At 45.2% G+C, this 20,567-nt stretch overlaps 1 protein-coding gene across 7 annotated transcripts in view; it reads left to right on the top strand.

The window, feature by feature from the left end:
• Positions 1 to 20,567, top strand: part of DNMBP (dynamin binding protein) — a 105,256-nt gene that overhangs the window by 42,313 nt on the left and 42,376 nt on the right. For 6 of the 7 annotated variants that reach the window (XM_054508334.2, XM_045878603.3, XM_045878605.2 and 3 more), the window contains one exon: positions 3,568 to 5,574. In XM_054508334.2, coding sequence (XP_054364309.1) covers positions 3,568 to 5,574 — 2,007 coding nt within the window. Of the gene's footprint in view, positions 1 to 3,567; positions 5,575 to 17,370; positions 20,562 to 20,567 lie in introns of those variants that run through there. The other variant, XM_045878607.3, reaches the window with a different exon arrangement.

Below are 20,567 nucleotides of genomic sequence, written 5' to 3'. Positions count from 1 at the left end.
TCTTCCCCAAAAGGCCTATTGTGCCTGGACAATAACCTGTCTTCAGTTAGTGCCCTCTGGGGTTCTGATGGAAGAGCTTTAGAATTAGTGGGGGAAAAAATAATTTGTAACATTCTCAGGACCCCAAGTTCCAACCAGTGGATATTGAATCATAAATGAAAGAAATATAGAAATAGAGGGCCAAGACCCTGTTTCTCAAGAATTTCTAAGTAAAACATATCAAATCAGTGAAAATGAATAGGGTGCCTACCACCAAGCGCAAAAGCTTACGTTAGGTGCTGTGTAGTCGGTGAAAATACAAGTGTCAAAATGAGTGATGAAATAATCATTTCGTTAGTAGGCTACAGATGGCCAAGGTGAATGTGGGTTTCTAACGTCCTTTAGAAAAGTATGCTAGGGTTTCAGATAGACAGACTTGTATAGGAGCTAATGAAAGTGCCCTTGTGTGAAATAGGGTCTCATAGGTGAGATAATATTGGCTGGCTGGGGTAGCCGTTGGGGAGGGCGTATGACTGGCAGTAGATGCCAGGTTGCACTGAGGTAAAAACATAAAAATAGTCTTTTGGTAGTTGAGTAATTAAACCTCTTTAGAGAGTGTCCGGAGCAAACTTTTTAAAAAAAATCTACTTTAGTTAATAAGAATAGGATTTTTAGAGAAGAATTCTATGGGAGTAGGAAGACGCCTTCATGCCTCGAGAGAAAAGTTTGAGCAGGGGAGGGATATGGTAAAATTGGTACATTTATCACATTAGTTTGGCATGAATCATTGGGAGGAGACTGGAAGAGACAAAGTCTGGGGCAAGGTTTAAGAGAGTGAGATGATGATTGTTGGACTAGGGTGGTAGCAAGAACGAGTAATGAGGGGAAATAATTTCTGCAAGAAGATATTAGAAGGAGGAGTGCCTGGGTGGCTCAATTGGTTAAGTGTCAGGCTTTGGCTCAAGGTCATGATCTCTGGAGTCCTGGGATGAGCCCTGTGTTGGGCTCCCTGCTCAGTGGGAGTCTGCTTCTCCCTTTCCCCTTACCCCCTGCTCATGCTTGCTTGCTCTCTCTCTCTCTTACTGTCTCATTCTCTCACTCGTTTGCGCTGAAATAAATAAAATATTTTTTTTTAAAAGGCTTGTAAGAGGATATTAGAGAGAAAAGGGAAGCTAGCAGCTTGAAGCGAGTTTTGGAGGGAAGATATAATTAATTTATTTGGGAGTTGGAGTTGGAGAATCGTTGTCTTTATCAAATGGACATTGAATTCTTGCTATGCAAAAGGCATTGTATTCGATTCACGAAATACAAAAGAGAAGTGGTACCTGCCATTGAGGAATATGTAATTCACTTGGTGGGAAGATAGGACAGACTCAATTTGTTAATCTATTTGTTAATTTGTTAATCAAGAGCATGCAAGCTGATACCTAAAAGATAATCCAGTTTCAAAATATGCTTGACTATAAAATGACTTACATGACTTAGGTGCTTTGCTGTCCTGCTCTTATTTTACTTAGGCTGGTTGCGTTCCTTGATTACCTCTGCTGATGAAAGTAAAGTTGACTAGGTGTCAAGTAAGAGGGAAGTTTAAAAAAGGTTGAAACTGATAATCCACAAAACGAACAGTTCATTATCAGATAATTAAGAGTTTGTTATAAAACAATGTAGTACAGAACTATAGAGTAATTCTTTAAGTTGGGGCAAATCCTCTAAGACTGAATTTTAACTTGATTTTTTTCCAGAATCACTGTGCCCTATCCTTTCTTTACCTCACCTTCTTCAACAGTAAGACATATGCTAACTGTTCAGCTTATATTTTGTCAGGTTAACCTGAAACATCGATATTGGAACTATTTTCCAAAACAAAAGTACTGGGGCGCCTGGGTGGCTCAGTCGGTTAAGCATCCGTTTTCCGCTCAGGTCATGATCCCCGGGTCCTGGGATCCAGCCCCAAGCTGGGCCCCCTGCTCAGTGGGGAATCTGCTTCTTCCTCTCCCTCTACCCTTCCCCCCCAACTTGTGCGGGTACACATGCTCTCTCTCTCTCTCAAATAAATAAATAAAATCTTAAAAAAAACCCACAAAAGTACTGATTGCTAGAACACACTTAAGATTTCGATATAATGTATTGTCAGGGTAAGGATAGTTCAAAAAGGCCTCTGGAGGAAGTAAATGAAAAGCTTGTTGCCCACACCCTGTACCTCCAACAAAGAAACCATTCCTGAGGGGTTGCCTGGGTGGCACAGTTGGTTGAGCGTCCTCCTGATCTCAGGGTTGTGGGATCGAGCCCTGATCCGGGCTCCTAGCTCATTGTGGAGTCTGCTTGAGATTCCCTCCCTCTCCCTCTGCCCCTCTCGCTCATGCACGCTCACTCTCTCTCTCTCTCAAATAAATAAATAAATACATCTTTAAAGAAAGAAACCATTCCTGAAGACTTCTTTCATTGTTCTGTATTTGATGTTGAATAAAAGTTAGTGTGAGAGATCGGATGCATCTGTTCAAAGGATTATAATGGACATGTATATATTCTTTATCATTTATAAACTAATCCAATGACACAAACTGTAAGAACATTGTTTATAGTGGCATTTTTCAAACTTTTTTGGTCCCAGGAGCCCTTTATACTCTTAAAAGTTATTGAAACCCTAAAGAGCTCTTGCTTACGTGAGTCTATTGATATTTGCAATATCTGCTGTTAAAACAGAAATTTAAAAAATATTTATCAATTCATTTTTTAAAACCTGTTATATATTAACGTAAATAGCATAGTTTTTTAAAGATTTTATTTATTTGAGAGAGAATGAGAGAGAGAGAGAGCATGAGAGGGGGGAGGGTCAGAGGGAGAAGCAGACCCCCTGCTGAGCAGGGAGCCCGATGCAGGACTCGATCCTGGGACTCCAGGATCATGACCTGAGCCTAAGGCAGTCGCCCAACCAACTGAGCCACCCATGCGCCCACATAAATAGCATATTTTTAATGAAAAGTAATTTTCTAAACAAAAAAATTTAGTAGGAAGAATATCATTGGTTTACATTTTTGCAAATCTCTTTAATATTTGCTTTAATAGGGGCACCTGGGTGGTTCAGTTGGTCAATTGTTTGCCTTCAGCTCAGGTCATGATCTCAGGGTCCTAGGATCAAGTCCCACGTCTTCTCCCTCTGCCCCTGCTCTTGCTCTCCATCTCAAATAAATAAAATCTTTAAAAAATATTTGCTTTAATAGAAGGAAGCTAAATGCTCATATCTGTATTTATATTCAATCGACTGTGATATTTTGTTTTAACTGAAATATATAAAGTCTCTGAAGAAAATATAGTTTGGACTTCACAGAGTCTCTGAAAGGATCTTGGAGCTCCCCCAGGATTCCACGCACCATGTGTTGAAAAGCACTGGTTTACAGGACTGTGCACTGTGTTGTCACTAAATTGTCGAAATTCGCTAAATTGTCAGAAGTATTATGCCCTTAAAACTCCAGAGTTATATTTCCCTGAATCTGATAGATGTTTAAAACGATGAGTTGCACTATTAGTTATGGCAGTGTTCTTTTGGGGTGATGACTCAGGTCGTTGTCTTTGCTTGTCTTTCTTTAGGTGACCTAGTGATTCTCGATGGTGCCCCCACGGCCGGCTGGCTGCAGGGCCGAAGCTGCTGGGGTGCCCGGGGCTGCTTCCCATCGTCGTGTGTTCGGGAGCTCTGCCTCTCCTCACAGAGTCGTTGCTGGTGCCCACAGAGCACCTCGCTCCAGATTCCTGAGTACTCAATGGGACAAGCGCGGGCGCTGATGGGGCTTTCGGCCCAGCTGGACGAGGAGCTGGACTTCAGAGAAGGGGATGTGATTACCATTATTGGAGTTCCTGAGCCAGGCTGGTTTGAAGGGGAATTAGAGGGTCGAAGAGGCATTTTTCCCGAAGGTTTTGTAGAGCTTTTGGGGCCCCTGAGGACTGTGGATGAGTTGGTAAGTTCTGGAAATCACGACGACTGCGTTATTAATGGTGAAGAAGAGATCCCTACAGGAGAAGACGAGAGGGGGCCGGAAGAGGATGAGGAGCAGCCGGGGACTTATGGAATTGCCCTCTACAGATTCCAGGCCCTGGAGCCGAATGAGTTGGATTTTGAGGTAGGCGATAAAATCCGAATTCTGGGAACGCTGGAAGATGGGTGGCTAGAAGGATCACTGAAGGGCAGGACAGGCATCTTTCCTTACCGATTTGTAAAGCTATTTTCTAAAACAAGAGCAGAGGAGACCATGGATCCTCCACAGGAAAGCAGCCCTACTGAGATCCCTGACCCTTCTTTGGGTTGTTCAGAGAACTCCTTGGTGGTGGAGGGAAGAAAACCTGAATCTCCTGAGTATAAAGCAGAGAAGTCCAACTGTGTTATTTCTGAGACATCTGCTTCTCCCCTGGAGCATCTGACTTCTGAGTATGAAGTAAACAAAAACTCTCATCGGGATGAAGGCCTCTCAGGGGGTGCCCCAAGAAGCCCAGGCCTGGGGCACGAACAGCCTCTTGCCAAAGACTCTTCTGCAGAGGATCCTTCAGAGATAGTCAATGGGGTTTCTTCCCAACCTCAGGTACCTTTTCCTCCCAGACTGCAGAAACACCAATATTACTCTACAGCAGGAGGGGGCCACCGAAGCTCAGAGCAGTACGCTGGCCCTCTTCCCTTTGAAGCAAGGACTAAAGACAACTCCAGCCTACCTCCCAGAGGAATGTCCTCTCCACCAAAAACCCTTCAGAAGCCAGGGCTGCCTCCTCATGGTGGCTCCTGTCTTCTAGGCCCTCGGGTAGTCACACCCAGCCAGTTGAGCTCTCTGCTCCAGGGCGTGGCAAGATGTGCTATAAAGCACCACATGCCCAAAGCAAACGTCTCCAGCTTTTGTTCTGCACCAGAGGGATCAGACATGAGGCCTGGTCTGCAAGACAAGGTGTTTGCAGCCGAAGCCATGGCACTTTTACACGGAGAAGGCAACACTGACCTGGATTCAAAGTTGACACAACAGCTGATAGAGTTTGAAAAGAGCTTGTCAGGGCCTGGCCTAGAACCAGATAAAATTTTGCGCCACTTTTCAATCATGGACTTTAACTCGGAGAAGGACATTGTCCGAGGTTCCTCAAAGCTAACCAGCCAGCAGGAGCTGCCTGAGAGGAGGAAGGCCCTAAGGCCCCCGCCACCGCGTCCCTGTACTCCAGCATCCGCTTCTCCCCACGTGCTTCTTGACCAGAACCTGAAACCTGAACCGCCCTTGACGATGCGACCCTCTCGCCCCGCTCCCCTGCCTCCCTCGGCACAGCATCGGGGGACTCCAGGATCCCCCAGGCTCCTAACCTGTACCCGTCTGAGCTGTGAGATGCCGGAGAAGGAGGGCCCTGAGAGTGTGGACCAGACTTTGGACCAGACTTCCCAGTGTCCCTTAGTATTGGTGAGGGTTCAGGAAATGGAACAGGACTTGGATGTGGGTAGCAGGGCTCAAGAAGAGCTAGACTTAATGCTGGAGGAAAAGCAAGACGAATCATTAAGGGAAGAGACCCTCGAGGATCTTGAGTTCTATGAGAGCAACATTGAAAGTTTGAATATGGAACTCCAGCAACTCAGAGGTAAGTGACGGGGAAATAATAGATACGCGTTTCTTGACATCCACCAGTCCATGTAATGGCCTCCCCATGTTTTTAAGGGAGATGTTACCATCTTTGACAAAGACTGATTTGCTTTTTCATTACCTCATTTCTTACCTTGTCACCACAATTCGACTGCTCTGTCTCGATACATCCTGTGACCAGATAGAGCAGCTCAAACCTCATGGACATTTATCCGTCCTGTTATGCTAAAGCATCCATAGCAGGCCTGCAGGTGGGAAGTCCCTGAATACAATGATCTCCATAACTGGCCTCTAGTAAGGACTAAAGACTGCCAGGCTAAGATTCATGAGAAAAACCACATCTGACATCTTTGTGGTTTAAGGACTAGGTTTTGTTAGAGATTTTATTTATTTGAGAGAGAGAGTGAGAGAGAGAGAGCACAAGCCAGGGGGAGAAGCAGAGGGAGAAGGAGACTCCCTGCTAAACAGGGAGCCCAACGCGGGGCTCTAGCCCAAGGCCCTGGGATTATGACCTGAGCCGAAGGCAGACGCTTAGCCGACTGAACCACCCAGACACCCGAAGGACCAGGTTGCAATAGTAAAGAGCTAACAATTATTAACTTGTTTGTAATAAGGACTTGGTACCATTTGCTTGCACAGATTATCTTCCCAGCCACCCTACACACACTGGGATAATTCACATGGCTGCTTGATAGATGACGCAGATAAGATTTGTAGAGATGGAGTAGCTTACCTGAAGGAGCTGGGAGCTCCGGTTTTTAACTACTACTGTTGACTGCTTCCCACCTTGCACGTTCAGAAATTCTAATTCTGTCCCATACTTGAGGAGCGACCAGCTTCAGGGGACTTTGTTCGTCTTCACCAAACTCCCATGAGAAATAATTTCTAGAGGAAAAAGGCAGAAAGCAAGGCAACAGAAGACTAGGGCCCAAGGCCAACACGGCCGTGTCACTTTGGGCAGGTGTGCCAGAGAGCTGCGAGCCCACGTGTCGTCAGGAAAGAAAGCACGCCACAGACTGATCTGTGGATGCAGGGCCTACAGGATGCTAATGAGAAATAAAAGCAGGAGAATGGCAGGCCAGGTCCACACGCTTCCCTCCCCCTCTGCTTCAGGCCACTCTACGTGACTGGAAAAATAAATTCCAACGAGAAAGAGTATTCTGGGAAGGCCAGAGATGGAGTCATTTTCTGAAAGCTGGAGAGCAGACGGTATTAAAGAGAGGAGACTTCTCTCTGAAGTATGCTCAGGAGAGGCCTGCTCTGCAAGTGGGCGCAGGTCTGAGGGACTGCAGACTCAGAGGCGGGCCAGCAGGAGGGGGTCCTGGAGCAAATTTGGTGTGATGAATGAGGGAAGAGCTAGGCCACTGAGCCCCTGGGTCACGGCGCTGAGCGGGGCCAGCAGCAGCAGTTACCCTCAAGGCGAAGCGTGAGGATGAGCGCCGAGGCACGTCCTCCGAGAGGGATCCTGTAGGGGCGCCTGGCTGGCTCGGTCGGCAGAGCATGCAGCTCTTGGTCTTGGGGTCAGTGAGCTTGAGCCCCACATTGCGGGGTAGGGTTTACTTAAGAAATAAAGTGGCATTAAAAAAAATGATGACTGAAGATGAGTACCTGAAGTCCTGGGGGATTGTCAGATACCTTGATGATGTCAGTATCTGAAAAGGAATTCTAAGGGAATGTCAGCTCAGTTCTACATCCCCAAAGCCATAGCAGGTTCCAGGATCTTCCACCGCTTTCTGTACTTGTAAGTTTTGGGATATACTCATAAACTGTTCTTGCATGAGATATGCAGGGGGCAGAACAAAAGTGTCTCAAATTCCAGGTAGTGGGAATTTCTCAATAATGGTACTTTTAGGGGTGTCTGGCTGGCTCAGTTGGTAGGGCATGAGACTCTTGATCTTAGGGTCGTGAGTTTGAGCCCCGCGTTAGGCTCCTCGCTCGGCATGGAGTCTGCATGAGATTCTCTCTACCTCTCCCTCTGCCCCTCCTGCTCGTGCTCTCTCTCTCTCAAATAAATAACATCTTTAAAATAATTTTTATTTTTTAATGTAAAGTAATTTAAGATCTATAGAAAAGTTGCAAAAAATTGAAGTTCTTATATACCCTTTACTCAGCTTCCCCTTACCTTAAAGTCTTACATAACTATAGAATATTTATCAAAATCAGACAATAAATATGACAGTAAACATTTGAGAACATCAGAAGGAAGTATTAACATAAAATAACAGTTAAAAATAATTTCAAAATTGTAAAATAATACCACAATTAGCGTTGAAAAGTTATTCTTAAAACAAGATTTTAAATACACAAAGCTTTAGTTGCCCTGATAGGATTGATCTTTGTTTTGTTAGTATTCGAGGCAAAGGAGAGAGTTTTCATCTTAGATTGATGTTGGTTGAAGAATGTATCTAAAAGCATTTTTAGATGGGGCTTTTAGGGTGCATGTTGCTTCGTGTAAGCTCATTTTCTTTTTTGACAATGAAAATATTTTGTGTACTTGCTCTGATTTTTACTTTGCTGTTGAAATCAATATTGCTTTTGCTAAATCAAAATTTAGACCATATTGACAATATTCTTAAAATTTTTTTTATTGAGGTATAACTGATACACATTTTATATTAGTTTCAGGTGTACAGCATAATGATTCAATATTAATATTCACATCTCTATAATCTTCTATTACAGTATTTTAATTTATATATAAATTAAATATATAAATATACATGAATTTAATATATAAATATATATATTTAACTATGAACCTTTGGCAAATGTTAAACCCTGGAGAACACTGGGCAAACATTTTTGGTTTCAAGTATTCAGATAATGGAACGTTATTCACCGCTCTGAGCAAGATTTAACACTACACAGAATCATTTATCAGGATTGCCAGTTGAAGGACTTACTTTGCTTCTAAAACTTGATTTTTTTTAAGATTTTATTTATTCGAGAGAGAGAGTGAGCAAGAGAGCGAGCACAAGCAAGGGGAGCGGCAGGCAGAGGGAGAAGCAGGCTGAGCAGGGAGCCCGATGCGGGGCTCGATCCCAGGACCCTGGGGTCATGAACTGAGCCGAAGGCAGACGTTTAATCAACTGAGCCACCGAGGTGCCCCTAAAACTTGATATTTCTTGAACAGTCACTTTCTAAGATTTGTAAAAAAATGTGCTGTACAAATAAGCTTATTAACATTGATTTGATTTGCAGGAATGACTCACTGTCAGCAGCATGCAGGGCCACGAACGCAAACACTTATAAACACACTCCTAGCATAGCAACAGCTACAAGCCAAACTAACTGATTAGATCCTGGTCACTTCTCTCCTGTTACTCTCATCCTGGTCAACCTTAATCTTTTACTTTGTGTGTATTTTCTGCTCTTGCTTTCAACTTGACATTGGTGGATTACTTCGAACCTGAAATGCGTCTACGTTTATTTCTAGGCTTTATTCTCACAGGAGAATTACAGTATTTCCTCTTGTGTTCCACTTTCTTGACTGATTTTTCTTCGGATCCAGAAAGACATATGCATTTCCCAAGAAACGCTGAGAAGGAATTCCCACAGGGGAGCACTACGCAGTCTCAGTTCAATTACCTAAAACTAATTTCAAGGCTTAAAATTCCGCGGATGACCTGGATACTGGAACCCCAACTGTAATTTTGCAAGAGGGCTGGTCTAATTCTGATGCATTCTCAGTAGTCCTTTGGAATCTTAGCTTATTCTAGAAAAAGGTCTCTTTTTAGACTTCTCACCTTGGACAGGCCCTAGGCTTTGAGTTTGTGACCACTTCTCCTGAGAGGGCCATTGAAACAAAAGTTCTGTTTTCTGGGCAGATGCCCCGGGGTGGTGCCATTTCTGTAGTTATTTACCTGTCTGGATTTCAGTTTTCCTTTGGTTTTGAATAGTGCACTTCCATCTTGTCAGTGTATTGATAGCTTTGAGATTTTTTTTATATTTCCTCCAACTTTCTAAACTTTTTTTCTGTGAGAGGATCGCCCAAATAACCCAAACTTCAATTATTAGAAATGAAAAGCCCCAGGGTACCTGGGTGGCTCAGTCGTTAAGCATCTGCCTTCGGCTCGGGTCATGATCCCGGGGTCCTGGGATCAAGCCCCGCATCGGGCTCCCTGCTCCGTGGGAAGCCTGCTTCTCCCTCTCCCACTCCCCCTGCTTGTGTTCCCTCTCTCGCTGTCTCTCTTTCTGTCAAATAAATAAATAAAATCTTTAAAAAAAAAAAAACCCCGACAGTTTTATTATTTTTTTAAAGATTTTATTTATTTATTTGAGAGAGAGAACACGTGCACCAGCAGTGGGGAGGGGCAGAGGGAGAAGGAGAAGCAGGCTCCCCACTGAGCAGGGAGCCCGATGCGATGGGGGGGCTCCATTGATTGCAGGACCCCTGGGATCATGACCTGAGCTGAAGGCAGACGCTTAACTGACTGAGCCAACCAGGCGCCCCACGAAGCCCTGATGGTTTTAGATAAGCCATTATTTATATAAGCCAACCAGAGAATTTGGAGTTTTAAATTTGGAGTTAACACGTAGAGTCAGGGTAGAATAGTGGAGGGTAGTAGGAGGTGTCTCTGATTATAGAGTATTGGGGAATGAAATGCCATTTTGCAGCCTTCAGGATGACATTCAGTTCAGTCACTCATTCACCCAGCAAATGTTTGTTGAGTTTTTGCTGTGCCAGGCACTGTGCTAAGGGGAGGGTAATAAACACAGATGTGCTCTCTGCCCTCAAAGAGCTTCTAGTCAAAATGAGTTGCTGGTTAATAAGCTAAGGTCTATATCTAAGACACAGTAGCTTCAAATTTGATAAATCGGTTGACTTCCAGAGCAGTGGAAACATGTAGGGTTAATCCACAGGTTTTCACATTTCCCAGTACATACTTTTGTTTAGTTATTTATTGATTTTTTATTTTTTATGATTTATTTGTAGTTTTTATTTAAATTCAAGTTACTTAACGTACATGGTAAAATTGGTTTCAGGTGTAGAATTTAGTGATTTATCACTCACATACAACACCCTGTGCTCATCACAAATGCCCTTCTTAATCCCCATCGCACATTCAGCCCATCCCCCCACCACCTCCCTCCATCAACCCTTAGTTTGTTTTCTGTAGTTAAGAGTCTCTTAGGGTTTGCTTCCCTCTCTTTTTTTCCCCTTCCCCTGTGTTCATCTGTTTTGTTTCTTAAATTCCACATATAAGTGAAATCATACGATATTGGTCTTTCTCTGACTGACTTATTTTGCTTAGCATAATACCCTCTAGCTCCATCCATGTCATTGCAAATGGTTAAGATTTCATTCTTTTTGATGGTAATATTCCATTGTATATATATACCAGTACATGTCACTTTTAGACCCCCTAATTGGGACTATATCCTGTAGCCCTGAGAGAATCTTATTTCAGCATATAATAGTTTTGTTCTATCTCTAGGAGAGGATCACGTGCCTCAAAGTGACAACTACATTCATTTCTTTACTCAGCAACTATACCTCTGTATTTAACCACACTATTTGCCTTGCTGCCTCTGACTCATGGCCGTAGTTACTTCATTATGGGCAAGAACCCCACTGTCCTGAATCAGTGCAGTAGACGGCCAAGTGTACAGCCAGCCTCTTCCACATCAGGAACCTTGTTCCTAAGCTGCTCTTCCCTTTAAGGTAACGTCAAGAGGAATGTTGACCAGAGAAACTCTCAGGGTAATTTTACAAGACTGTTGCAAATCAAATCAGAACATGCTTTTAGGAACAGACCATTTTCAGCAAGATACTGAGTGAGATCTAAGGCCCACTAAAGAGAGCCATTCAATTAACAAGTTGGAAAGTTACTGATATGGAACAATAACATCTTTATACTGAAGTGATATATAATAGTCTAGACATTTTTAAAATTGGAAAGTCTAGTTTTTCTACATATGGAAGCAATTTGTTATTCTGAAGATTCCTTGGAATGCCTCAGGTATTAAAAATTCATTCTCAAACTAGTAAAAAGATAATGGAGTTAAATAGCCAAAACATTTTGTGGTCTTTCAAGATATAAACATTTATGTGAAAGGAATCATAATCTATCTTTCTGGTTTGTCAGTACATAAGAAAAAAGCAAGTATCCTTGACTTGTAACATCTGGTTCAGGGTGTTGGCTCAGTAAAAATTAGCTCAGTTACTTGTAATGGATTTTATCTTGGTATAAAACAGCAACCAAAATAAAATAAAACAACAACCAGAGTCAGAAGGCATTAATAATCTATGTTAGTTCAGGACTGAAACTAGTTTTCTTTTTACGATAGGTATTTCAATGTACGTCAAGAAATGTAGCTTGAAATGGTTAACTTAGTTATAATTAACGTGAATCACTTTTTTTTTTTAAAGATTTTATTTATTTGACAGAGACACAGCGAGAGAGGGAACACAAGTGGGGCGGGGGGGGGGGGAGTGGGAGAAGGAGAAGCAGGCTTCCCGTGGAGCAGGGAGCCCAATGCGGGGCTCGATCCCAGGACCCTGGGATCATGACCTGAGCCGAAGGCAGACGCTTAACGACTGAGCCACCCAGGCGCCCCTCTTTTTTTTTTTTTTTTTTTTAAAGATTTTATTTATTTGACAGAGAGAGAGGGAACACAAGCAGTGGGAATAGGAGAGGGAGAAGCAGGCTTCCCATGGAGCAGGGAGCCTGATGTCGGGCTCGATCCCAGGATCCTGAGACCATGACCTGAGCCGAAGGCAGACGCTTAACGACTGAGCCACCTAGGCACCCCCACCATTCTTAACTTTGTAGTGTGGCTTCGGGAACATTTCCTCACCCTCAGCTCTGGGCAGAAGGGTGGAGAAAATGGAATAGATCCAGGGATTTTAAGTATCGGTTTCAGATTTCACTGAGGCTTTGCAGGACCCAGGGAAACTACCAGCCTCCCGCTAGCATGGAACCTTCAGCTGTGAGCGTTCCTGCCACCACGCGGCTGCCTGAGTGCACCGCCTCCTACCCTTCACTTTCCCAGACATAGCAAGACCCAGGAAGACTCTAGGGCAGTCATTGATGCAGCAAATATTGGGCTCCTGCTGTATTTCGAGCAGTGATCTCTGCCCTCGTGGGGAGAGACAAACAGTAAATGAGTAGAAATATAAATAGGTATTAGAAGGCAGAAGAAGCTATGGAATCAGGGAAGACCTCACTGAAAAGTGACATTTGAGCGAAGAGCCGAATGATTGTAGGAAGCCAGCCAAGCCATTTTTGGGGTGAGGAGAATTGTCTCTGGCAGACGGGACAGCGCGGACAAGAGTGCATCTAGTATTTGAGGAATGGCAAGGAGGTCAGTTCAGCTAGAGCGAAGGTGTGGGTTTTATGATTCATTGTTGAGAGTAAGACGAGAAGCCACGGGAAGGTTTTGAGCAGGGCAGTGGTAAGATCTGACTTACAACGTTACAGAGTCCCTCTGGGCGGCCTGGACCAGGACAGTAGACTGAAGATCATGGGAGCACATGGTTCTGGGGACATTTTGAGTCCGAGCCTGTAGGACTTGCTGGTGGGTTGGGCGTGAGGTGTGAGAGAAGGAGAAGAGTCAAGGATGACCCTGAGGTTGGACAACTGGAAGGACTGGAGTTGCCAGTCATTTCTCAATTCATGGTGAAGACAGCAGGAGACGCTGGCTGCTGGGGGAGGTGGGACGGGGCAGAAGTCAGGAGCTCAGTTTTGGTCATGTTGTGCCCGTAAGACGTCCAGGTGCAAGTGTTGCTTAGGCAGTTTGATAACAGCCCCGGAGTTCAGGGGAGAGGTGAGGGCTGGAGACATTTGTTAGTGACAAATACATTTTGGCAGCACAAAGACATTATTTAAAGCCACGACATTTAATGAGATTACTTTTAAAAGTTTCTTTAAAAAGAAAGTGTAGATAGAGAAAAAGAGAGGTGGCTGAACCTTCCCAGGAGTTGAAGGAACTAGAAGAGTTAGATGGTGACCATAATTATAATTAACTGAGCACTTACTACTTGTCAAACAACGTGCTGGGTCTTTGAGCATTTTTTCTAATCTTCCACATTGGCCACGTTGGACGGACGGGAAAGCCGAGGTTGGCCCAGAGCCTCATAGTTAGTGGTGGCGCTGTGGTTCGAATTCAGACCAGTCTCATCCTGTGGGCTCAGTGCTTGTCACAGCGCCCCACCATGGTGTCCCTGCGTTTCAACTTAAGGAGGGACTGCTTGATCTCCGAGAGTGGGTGGTAGGAAGCAGCACTTGAAAAACTCAGAAATACAAGTGTTCACGGAGGAGGGATCCCAAGTGACCCTTGCCAACTTCCAAAATAATGTATGCCGGGCATAACATTGTTTAGTACTCTCATCTGTTGAAAACCGTAAGAGCATATATGTATGTGTCGATATCCTTTGAAAAAATATTTAACCCTTCCTCACAGACATACTTCTGACTGCTAGCCTATCATGAAGTTACACAAGTTTCCAAATTGCTTACCCATTCGTGCTAGCAACATCCCAAAGCTGCTCACGGTTCAGCTTCTCTATTTGAACCCTAACCTAACTCCTAACCCTTTAAGTTCATCACCAGGTTTAAACTCTGAGGCATCTTAAATGCATCTCACAGCCCTGTCCCACTGAGAGCATTCATACCCTTCGGAGCATATCAGATTTCCCCCAAACACCTCTTATTTTCCTATATGCCAGCCTTTATTGCCTTTTACAGCACTCCCAGGCTCTCGCCTTCTCTTCTCCCAGTTGTCTCTTTTCATCCGGGCTTCCTCTCTTCCTCTGCTGGGGAACTTATCTTTAGGTCTTAGGGGTCTGTCCTCTCCCTCAGTTGCAGATGCTCTGTCCATACCGCCAGAGGCTGAGCACCATGGATGCCCTATGAGTAGCTTTAGCCAGAGCCGTCTCCTCTGCAGTTCTTCCTTAGGCTGAGAGGCGGCTGCACTGAATAAGAGCGGAAACCCCATTTCCAGTCATATCCATGCTTCCCGCATTCCTGCTGTGTGCTGGGTAATTGCAGACCTAGGAGAAGCCCTGGGGCGCGCCAGGGTCTGAGAGCGGGGAAGACCAGGAAGATGGACTAGCAAAGGACAAGAAGCAGATAGTCGAGTGAGTGGGACTGATCCATTAGAGCAGGTGCACTGAGGAAGCAGAAGAGGGAGGGCTGACTTGCTGGAACACAGTCTCTGAGGGGGTAGGCGGGAGTGGGATCCAGTGAACCAACAGAGAGACTGGCCTGTTAGAGGAGCAGAGACAGTTTCTCCATTTTAACAGGAGGGGAGGCAGAGTGTGTGGGTACAAACGCAGTGGGATGGTAGATTTGATAGGGGAAGGGTGAAGAAACAGCAATAATTTCTAGAGGAAAAAGGCAGAAAGCAAGGCAACAGCAGACTAGGGCCCAAGGCCAACACGGCCGTGTCACTTTGGGCAGGTGTGCCAGAGAGCTGCGAGCCCACGTGTCGTCAGGAAAGAAAGCACGCCACAGACTGATCTGTGGATGCAGGGCCTACAGGATGCTAATGAGAAATAAAAGCAGGAGAATGGCAGGCCAGGTCCACACGCTTCCCTCCCCCTCTGCTTCAGGCCACTCTACGTGACTGGAAAAATAAATTCCAACGAGAAAGAGTATTCTGGGAAGGCCAGAGATGGAGTCATTTTCTGAAAGCTGGAGAGCAGACGGTATTAAAGAGAGGAGACTTCTCTCTGAAGTATGCTCAGGAGAGGCCTGCTCTGCAAGTGGGCGCAGGTCTGAGGGACTGCAGACTCAGAGGCGGGCCAGCAGGAGGGGGTCCTGGAGCAAATTTGGTGTGATGAATGAGGGAAGAGCTAGGCCACTGAGCCCCTGGGTCACGGCGCTGAGCGGGGCCAGCAGCAGCAGTTACCCTCAAGGCGAAGCGTGAGGATGAGCGCCGAGGCACGTCCTCCGAGAGGGATCCTGTAGGGGCGCCTGGCTGGCTTGGTCGGCAGAGCATGCAGCTCTTGGTCTTGGGGTCAGTGAGCTTGAGCCCCACATTGCGGGGTAGGGTTTACTTAAGAAATAAAGTGGCATTAAAAAAAATGATGACTGAAGATGAGTACCTGACGTCCTGGAGGATTGTCAGACACCTTGATGATGTCAGAGTGTCTGAAAAGGAATTCTAAGGGAATGTCAGCTCAGTTCTACATCCCCAAAGCCATAGCAAGTTCCAGGATCTTCCACCGCCTTCTGTACTTGTAAGTTTTGAGATACATTCGTAAACTGTTCTTGCACGAGATATGCAGGGGGCAGAACAAAAGTGTCTCAAATTCTAGGTAGTGGGAATTTCTCAGTAATGATACTTTTTAGAATTAGTCCTGTTCCACAAAAATGTCACGTCTTCTGTGCTTAAGATGAAAACATGACAATACAGACTCAGCCTCAGTAACTTCCCCAAGATTATCCACTGGTGAGTGACAAAGTCCAGACTCACACCCAGGCCTTGCAGAGCTGCGCTCTTAACCCCCAAGCTATCCTGCCCTCTGCCTGGCATCTAACGCATGCCTATAAATTAGACATGGTTCCTGCCTGCAAGGAGCATTCAGTGTAAGAAATGGAGAGAAACAACTATAATAAAGTAACATGGGTGGGATGAGAGAGAGATTTGCTCAGTGCTCTGGAAAATGGCAAGAACTGTAGGAATCGGAGAATGTTACTGGGGCAGTCTTCGTGCCGGAGTGTCGGGCACCTGAGTGGAGGAGGTTTGGTCTGCACAGTTAACGGAGACATTAACAAAAGTAGGGAAGCACATGTTCTTGCTGGTTCTTTTCCTGTCCTCCTCCCTCTTCTTCCTTTACCTTTCCTGCACCTTCTCCCTTTCTGTCTTCTTCCAAATCCTGCTGCCCGGCTTCCCTTCCAGCATTGCGTACAGCAATATTTCCATTTACGGCACACATGGATGGTCACTGCAGCCGGTCGCCCACCCTCTGGTGACAAACAGCAAACATTGGGGCACAGTGCTGCGTAAGGGCCTCAGGAAGAGCCAGTGGGATGTGACGGTTGTGTTCCGTGAAAGGGAGAGCGACAGAGAGGGATGCCATCTGAAGGGTTGAATTTTGCCAGTGATACCAGGATTGAGAAAAGTAGAAAAGTCGTCCTCCTCCCCTTTCCCTCAGGCCCCATGTCTTTGCACACAGATTTATCATATGAAAATAGCACCCCATTCACAGCTTCGGATTAGTTCTGGGTGCCAGCAATATGGAAGTGAAGCTGAGGCAGCTTACATCTTTATGCAAACTATGAAGGCAGTAGGACTTAGAAAAGAATGATGGGATGGGTTTGGGGTAGGAGTGGGGAGCCTCGGACTATAACCCGCTACTCACTCTCCTCTTATTCAAAGGTCATTTCTTTTAGCTTCACATAACCTCTTCTGGTGGGTCATTTTATAACTAATATCCTTTGTACCTGTAATTTAGCCTCTTTTATCTCTTCTCTTGGTGGCTGTACTAGGTGTGTTTCTTATCCAGCTAGCTTTATCAAAGATACAAAGTTGCTGAAAGGAACTTTGTTTTCCATAACAGCTAGGGAAAGCTTCATCTTTGCTTTCAATATTTAAAAGTGTGCCCGGTTTACTTTATGTACCAGTCTGGGTGCACACTGTGGTTGAGCGGCAAGGGACAGCCCTGCGGCAGGGGGTGGAGGGCGAGGGGTGGCGGGGCCGTGGCTGGGACTGGAGACACAGAGGGAATGGCGGTGGTGGGGAGGGTGGGGCGGCGGTGTGCGCACACTTGCCTCAGAAGGGGTCCACCTCTGACTTAGACCATGAGAGCATTTACATTTACTTGTTTGTATGCTTGGTTTGAGGGAAATTACGGTTTTCCTACGTTTTTGAGATACCCTCTATTAGTCTAGGGCCACAGAGTCAAATGAATCTGAGTTCAGGTTGTAACCCCACCTTGTACCAGCTTATGTGACCAGGTTATTCAAACTCTGAGACTCTTTCTTTATCTGCAGTAAAGTAAGGATAATACTGAAGATAAAAAAAAACCCAAAAAACAAAAAAACCTCTCCGCTCCCTAACCCTCACGCTGATCATAGCGCATCTTCACACTGAAAACCCAGAAGCTGCCAGGGCTGCTGCCGTCTCCGCTCTTGGTTTAGGTGTGAGGGAACAGAGCGGACAGAGACCTTCCCGTGAAAATCAGATTTGCAATCCAGAGGTTGATTTGGTAACTACTAGTAGAGAATCCTGAAGGTGCATGCTAGCACGTTAGGTATTTGAGAAAGGAAAAAGAAGTAGTGAGGAAAACAGAACCATGGATTTTTAAAACTGAAGGAATTGGGAGTCATGGGGGCCAGCTGTCTCATTTTACAGATGGGTACATTGAGTCCCAGAGAGAGTAAGTGGTTTGTCCGAGAGTAAACATCTCATTATTGACAAAGCATATAACCCCGGTCTCCTCACGGTTATATTGTATATTGTTTCACAAATAGGGATTAGGCAGAGGTTCAAGGAATCATTCCTGGACGTCGGATAGATGACCAGATAGCGAGAAGAGTCATCTTACTAAAGCCTGTCTCTGAGCATGGTACTCCCCATCGAATGAAGTAAACGGCATTCAGATCCCTTGGGATCTGCCCCAGTCTACCCCTCCGGCCTTATCTCCTGTTACTTTTTCTACTTTGTCCTTCAAACTGTTCCCCATTTCCTAATTCTCCATTTGTAGACAGTCTGTGGAAATCCTGCTCATGCTCAAAGGCACTGCTCAATGCTGCCCCTTCTGTGAAATCACCACTGCCCCACCAGGGACCCTGCTCTGTCGTCATTGCCATTTGTGTTTGTTATAGAACTTGTCACATTTGATTTTCCTTTAGAGTATTGCTCCTGCATTGCAAGAGGCAGAGGCTAACTTGTCCATTTTTTCTCTCTTCTGCAATACCTCATCTGTAATAGGCACCCATCTAATGTTTGTTGATCCAAATAGGTATTTTTATCTGCACCTTTCCGATTTCTAACCTTATTCCCCAGTTCCTGAATATGCTGGGTGATTGGATGGAAAAGAGATTCAGGAAATGGTCTTCATGCTTCTCTGGCATGGCAAGTATCAAGGAAAGTGTGAAAGCGGGCATAACTACATTCTTCTAGGGGACAGTTTTAAAATTACCCATGCACCAGATTGGAGTAAAAAAGAAGTTCTCTTTCTTCCTTCAGTGGGATGTGCCCATGCGTCTGCAGGTGGGAGTTGAAACCACTTGTGATTTGAGGGTACACCAGCTGGTAATCTGACTCCCATAAAAGCAGACTCTCAAAGGAGGAAGAGGAGGGGAAGGGAGTCCCAGAGTTTCAGATGTCCAGGGATTAGAAAGCTGAACTTGGAGGATGGGAAACGTCCACATGTTTCATGTGTTGAGCTGTGCACAAAAACATTATTTATACTGATGGTTGATGACTGAAATATCTAAAGAGGCAGAGGAGATATATGACCTTACCTTGGGCTTTTAAAGGGGGCTGTTCTCGCTCACTCTGCTTTTTCTACAAAACCTTTCAAACGGCAAAATACTTCTCCCTTCGGCACAGAAAGCAGCCAAGCCAGTCTGACCAGCTTGAGGGAAACACCGAACAAAGCTGCCAACTCCAATCACATGAACACTAGTTACTAATTATCTTCTGGCCTCTGTGGGGAAAGATATAGCAGCTCACTGATTGGATCCTGAGGTTGAAATAACTCCACATCTCTCTGGACTCCAGCTGGAGGAGTAAGAAGAGTGTCTCGAGCGCTTGGGGAGACATTTTCAGAAGGACAGATACAGCCTTAGGCTAACCTGCACCTGTCCACATTTCAGCCCCACCCAGGCCCATGGAAGGAGGAAGTAAAACGCGTGTCTTTATGCACACCGAACATGTGGGAGACCCAAGAAGTTAGAGAAGAAAGAGAAACGGAGAAGAAAGGGCACTGGGGCTCCAGCTGGGAGTATGAAGACCACAGGAGTCTACAGAAGAGGGACCTTACAGGGCTGGATCGACTTTACAGAGAAGGTGGCTTGGATTCCAGACACTGGACCTTGGGGCAGAATCGGCCCTATAGAAAAAGACATTGTGGATACTGGGCTTTTGAGCAGAGTGAGCCAAGCTACTCGGACCATGAGGAAGAGGAAGAAAGTGGAAAGGACTGTATGAACTACAGAACTATGGCTCAGGGTTGTGATGGTTACAAGAACTCAGAAAATGCGGGTTCTAGCCCGGGGACTAAGGATAACCGATTTACAGGCAGCTCAGAAGGCTGGAAAGCTGGAGGGTATGGGGACATGAATGGCCACACGGATGGTCAGAATCTGAATTTTGATCCTGAGGACTCTAAAGAAACTGAATTGTGCACTCGCCACAGTGGTTTGGATGATTCTGTGGGGAATTGTGGTCAACCTGAAAAGTGGCACATGGACTACAGGAATTTTAATTATAATCTTGAGGATTGTAAAGAAGCTAATTTTTATTATAGAAACCGCAACAATTTATGTCAGGTTCCTGGGAATTATACTAATGGTCAGTCTGTGGACTTCCCAGATTTGGATGGAGTCAGTGAAGGTAAAGAATTTTTCAAATACCATGAAGGGGACAGAAAGGTTTGTGAAAATGGTAAAATCTGTCCCAACGCAAAGACTCATGCCCTGGATCAGAGTGACTTTGACACAGAACATAAAGGCTACGATACTCTATTTGCCAACTGTGAGTATAAATTTCAGAATTACAGAGGGACAGATTCTGTCCATCAGATGAAGAATTGGGAGGATAATGGCATTGACAAAGCAGGAACCATGGCGCTTGGGAGCAGGGGCGTCTTCCCAGATAGTCCGCAGAGTCAGTGGATGAGAGGGGGCCGGGGAGAAGATCACTGTGGCATTCTTCAGGGTCCTTCATTAGGGAAGAATACTTGGCAGTTTGAGGAAGACAAAAAAAGAAATGGCCTGGAGACTTGGAAAAGGAATAGTTGCTTCCGCCGCACGGCACCCAGCAGCCTGAGACGCTCAGAATTTGTGCAAAACAGGAAGAAAACTCAAGGTATGA

The sequence above is a fragment of the Mirounga angustirostris genome, unplaced genomic scaffold (assembly GCF_029215605.1).
Source record: "Mirounga angustirostris isolate CCGP_5_RB_7025 unplaced genomic scaffold, mMirAng1.0.hap1 SCAF_6, whole genome shotgun sequence".
Lineage (NCBI taxonomy): Eukaryota > Metazoa > Chordata > Mammalia > Carnivora > Phocidae > Mirounga > Mirounga angustirostris.
This window is presented reverse-complemented; position numbering and strand designations above follow the sequence as displayed.